We start from the raw sequence: 5,022 nt of genomic DNA on the forward strand, positions 1-5,022 counted from the left end.
CATGCAAGGTATTACTTCTTCTGCCAAGAAATAGGGATTCTCAGCATACCCTTAATAGATTTCAATATCATCACATAAACTTTCCATTAAGGTCTCATAGACTCATAAACACACATATTCTGCGGCCATGTCTCTGGGTCGTGAGGTAATGAAATCGCATATATATCATTCAACCTTAATACACATGATCACGCATCAAACACTAGTAATCCAACCGCATTTCTTACGGAGACACAAAAATAAAATGGCCACATACATAAGTCTTACTGATCCTACTTTAATTTGAATTAGCAACCTTTATTCTCAGCTGAACATACTATCATGTTCAACTACACTACAATTCTCGAGAAGGGTCTAATCATCGTTTAGTGTTTAACAATTACATTTTTAAACGAGATATTTAATCGTTTGGTGATTTCATAATGTGGTATTATGTCAGTCTGAAGATTGTAACAATAATCCGAATGCAAGTGTTAAGTATTTGAAAATAGGTATAGATGGCTAGAAAAACATACAAGAACCAACGACGAGGAACGTTTAAGAGAATATATAAAACTCTTACACATTTATTATATCACTTAAACAAAATTAAGATTTAAATATTAGACTGTAGCTTGCATGCATTTATTCAAACTTAAATATTTCGCAGAGGAAACTGTGTGTGCGTCGTATGCCGTATGCATAGCTGTTTCAAGTGCATTCAAAACCAGACGGAACCTTCTTGTTACACTTGTTGAGAAGAACGCTGAGAGATATAGGAACGTTAAGGTTGATCCCAAGAACGTTAGCCCTAAGAGCAGTGCAGAGACAAACCGCAGCCTCGAGGTCAACCAAACCTTGGATAACCGAGCAGCATCGTTGAGCTGATGGCTGACCCAATTGTATGTTGAGTAGGCCGCTTAGGACATTTCCACATACACCGAGCTTGAGAGCATCTATTGGACAGTTTCCTGATGAGCCAGGGGTCCTCGGAGGTGTGGCCGGCCTAGGATTAGGGTGTGGGACCGATGGACTTGGGACAGAGGGACTTGGGACTGAAGGACTTGGGACATGCTTGGGGGGCTTAGGACTTGGGACCGGCTTGGGTTTGGGACTTGGGCTGCAACCACAATCAGTTGCAACGGTTAAGGTGAAAAAGAGGATGTTGAGGGCGAAGAAAAGAGCAACAGAGGACGAGTTCCTTGAAGCCATTCTCTTTCTCGAAATATGAGAGACTCAGAGTTATAAGGATTGTCAAGTGTGTTTAAGACAGAGATGAAGAGAAATGAAGAGAAGTTGTGGGTATTTATAGGGTTTTACAAGGGTGTAAAAATAGAGTACCAACTTGTTTTAGTATAATCGATTATATATTATATATATTTGTCATTCTACAAAAGCATATATACCAAATATTACTTGTTCCCTCCACCACCGTTGTGTAGATTCGTAGAACCGAACGTTGGTTTTGTAAAATTATAAATAAATAATTCCATTTGTGCGTTCATGATAGTATTATTGAATTGTAACTGCTGTTATTATCACTACCATGATTATAATTCAAGACCCCATTGCACATTTATTCAGAGTCTATTGCCATATTACATGAGAGCTTCTATAACTTTACATGTGTAGATAAAATCCCAGCCAATACAAAATGCTCTATATATTTTAATGTTTTCAAAATTTATAATCATCTTTTTTTTTAAAAAAAAGAATATTTATAATCATCTTATGTTATTAATTTGGAGGACATCAATGGTTCGGGTTGGGCTTGAATCTCATTTGTCACAGAGTGCTTCATATGCTATATATGTATTAATTTTTGGATATACAAGTATTAGATCGACAAAAGAAAACTAAAAGCCTTGGAAGCATTTTTTTTTATGTCAATCGGAGGATCATGAGTCATAGTCTTGTGCCGGGTCCAAAAAAACTTGTATGTATTCTTTTCTCATTCTAATTATTTCGTTCAGTATATATATATATATTTATCTGAATTATTTTCATCATACAATTAAAACGTATTAAGCGTTGGTTTAAACCGACTCCAACTTAAAGCATGAAACATACTGAACAGAATATGTATTTAAAAAAAAACATTGATAATTTTGGGCGGGTAAGTGACCGAAACAACGAACTGAAATCAGTATCAGTCGATCTCTCAACATTAAACAAACAAAATTTTAGTTGGCCAAAATATCATCATCCCAAATTAATATGGTTGGGATCTAAAATAAGTTAGCCTGCAGAAAGCAAGTTTTTTTTTTTTTGAAAGCAGAAAGCAAGTATTGCTGGGTATATGTTCAAAAAAAAAAAAGTATTGCTGGGTAGAAATATATGTCTTAGTCCCTTTTATTTTTCGAATCGGACATAATCATACCTCAAAAGTCAAAACCGCTCCTTATTGACATATCATCTTTATCATATCATATCTAAAATGAAAGGGAATCCGGAATCAAGCACTTTCATACATTGTCGTCGGCAAAACTTGGGCTGTATTTCTAGAAGTAGAGAGATAAAACTAATGCTTTTAAGAAACGTACTAGATAGGGAACGTATCATTAATACATAGGACATCAATCTATTCCAGTGATGAATTTGCTGGAAGTCGTCTGCGCTTTGTACTATCCATCTTATTCTAATTACTTATTTGTGTAATTATATTTTCCGATTTTTTGACCAAAAATTAGGACCTTAATTAGAGAAGTTCTCAAAATATAATAAATAAAAATATAAATACAAATAAGAGTGCTATTGATTGATTCCATAATCGTTTTGGTTGGAGATTATCTACTTTTAAAATAATAAAATATTGTCTAACCAATATAAAATAACACTAGATTTTGATCTGCACAATCACGCGAATATTTTTTTCATTTGTATTGATTTTTTTTTTGACATCAAATGGCTGATCTATTAATCAAACTTGAAGTGGTCTGGAGAATCAGACCGGAATAGAACAACGAATTTTTATTTGTATTTGTATTGATTAGTTTCAATACATGGTTATCCTTTAAAATGTTTTTGTATACGTTGGTGGCTACCTCCTATTTTCTTTCGATATTCAAACAACCAAATTGATATAGAATGTAACTCAATTGTTATTTAAAACGTTTTTGTTTGTCTCACAGAACATTTATTTTAATTCTATATGTGTTTACTTTTGATTTTGCAATAAATATTTTGAAGAATTGTTTACATTTATATATATATTGTAACTCAATAACAATGTTGTTAATATTTATTGATCAACAATATTATAATATAATAGGGTTTATGATTTTGTAAGTAATTTACTGTGTTATTGGTTGTTTACGCATAACAATATCTTCTGACAACATTTTGATACCGTACATTCATTATTTGAAAAAATAAAATACTTTATATTTTTTAAAATCTGCGATAAACATGGTTTTATGTAACTATAATTCAAATTTTATATAAATGATTCTATTTTTTAGTTAAGATTTATGAGTACAATCATAGGTTTAAAGGGATTATATTTCTATGATTTGAATTTTCTAGAAAAATTGAATTACTTGAATAATATTGAAGCAGAACCTGGGCAAAGTAGAGGACACAAAGAGAAGATTCCCTCCTAAAATTGTGTGATTATGTTAACTACAATGCACGCTGTATCAAAGAAGAACCCCATCACGATCACACTGCGCCCAATACACAATCAGAGTCCTCGTCAGTCCAAGGTAAAACATCATATCCACTTGTCAATTATATTTCTCACAAACGGTTTTCTCCAGCTCACAAAGCCTTCTTGGCTCCGATAACAAGTGGAGTAGAACCAAAGAGTTACAAAGAGGCGGTTCAACATGAAATATGGTGAAACTCTATGAAAGATGACATTGTCGCTTTTGAAGTGAACAAGACATTCAGTATTGTGGTTTTACTTCCGGGTAAGAAGGCCATTGGTAATATGTGGGTGTACAAGATCAAATATAATACAGATGGTACTGTTGAAAGGCATAAATCTAGGTTGGTTGCCTTAGGGAACATGCAAGTCAAAAGAAAAGATTTCAAAGAAACTTTCGCACCGGTAGCTAAAATGACAACGGTGAGGAGTCTCTGCAAGTTATTGCAGGAAAGGGATGGATTATGCATCAGATGGATGTTCACAATGCCTTTTTGCATAGTGATCCCACTGAAAAAATCTATATGAAGCATCCTCAAGGCTTTCAACACGCTGATCCTAACAAGGTCTGCATACTAGATAAGGCGATTATGGGTTGAAAAGCCCCGAGATATATGCTGGTTTTCGAAGCTCACTGATGCATTGAAACAGTTTGGTTCTATTAATTCACACTCTATCAATATTCTTTAGAATCTAAAAATTGTTCAGATACCTTAAATTAGAAACAGATATAATGTAATTCAATTTTTATATGGACTATATTTCACTAACTGTAGACTTACGTGTTGTTCTATGTTTTAAAGATATGTTGTATACTAATACTGTTATTGTATTAGTAAGATTATTAGTTTAAATGTACCAACACTGTATGTTGTATTGCTACGTTCAATAATTTACTTATAATGCTTATTTGTTGGGGATCCATACTATATATGTACCAACACTGTGTTGGCAACATATGCGTAATCATTATACGGGACATATCGTGATAGAATAGGTTTATCAGATTTAGTTCTACTGAACAATGTTTTGTGTATACATTATGGTTTCAGTGCAGGCAACTCTCAATAAATCCATATTGCTGAGTGATCAATCAAAAACAATGGAATCCTCTTTATTTAGTTGTAGAATAAGATTCGATTGGTTTTATTTCGTATGTATGATTAGTTTCTGGGATTATTGTTGTGTTTTTATTTTTTAATACTAATTAAAATCTCCTATATTTTAATAAAATTGTAAATTTCTTATGTTTTGCTGTTCTTACAAACATCTCGAGTTTTTCTTAGTCTAATCGATATATTTTAACGGATATATCAGGTCAACATAAATTTATTTGTTTTTTAATCTACATAGTAAAATTATTACATGAATATTTTTTCTATAACTAATGCGGAAAC

General features: G+C 32.7%; 1 protein-coding gene across 1 annotated transcript; it reads right to left on the reverse strand.

Annotated features, from left to right (window-relative positions):
* Nucleotides 1-473: 473 nt before the first annotated feature.
* LOC106331639 (lipid transfer protein EARLI 1-like) lies at nt 474-1,271 on the reverse strand. Its single transcript, XM_013770031.1, has one exon. The coding sequence runs from the start codon at nt 1,189-1,191 to the stop codon at nt 691-693; it is 501 nt and encodes a 166-aa protein (XP_013625485.1). The 5' UTR covers nt 1,192-1,271; the 3' UTR covers nt 474-690.
* Between the last annotated feature and the right edge of the window lie 3,751 nt (nt 1,272-5,022).

This window comes from Brassica oleracea, chromosome C3 (assembly GCF_000695525.1).
Source record: "Brassica oleracea var. oleracea cultivar TO1000 chromosome C3, BOL, whole genome shotgun sequence".
Lineage (NCBI taxonomy): Eukaryota > Viridiplantae > Streptophyta > Magnoliopsida > Brassicales > Brassicaceae > Brassica > Brassica oleracea.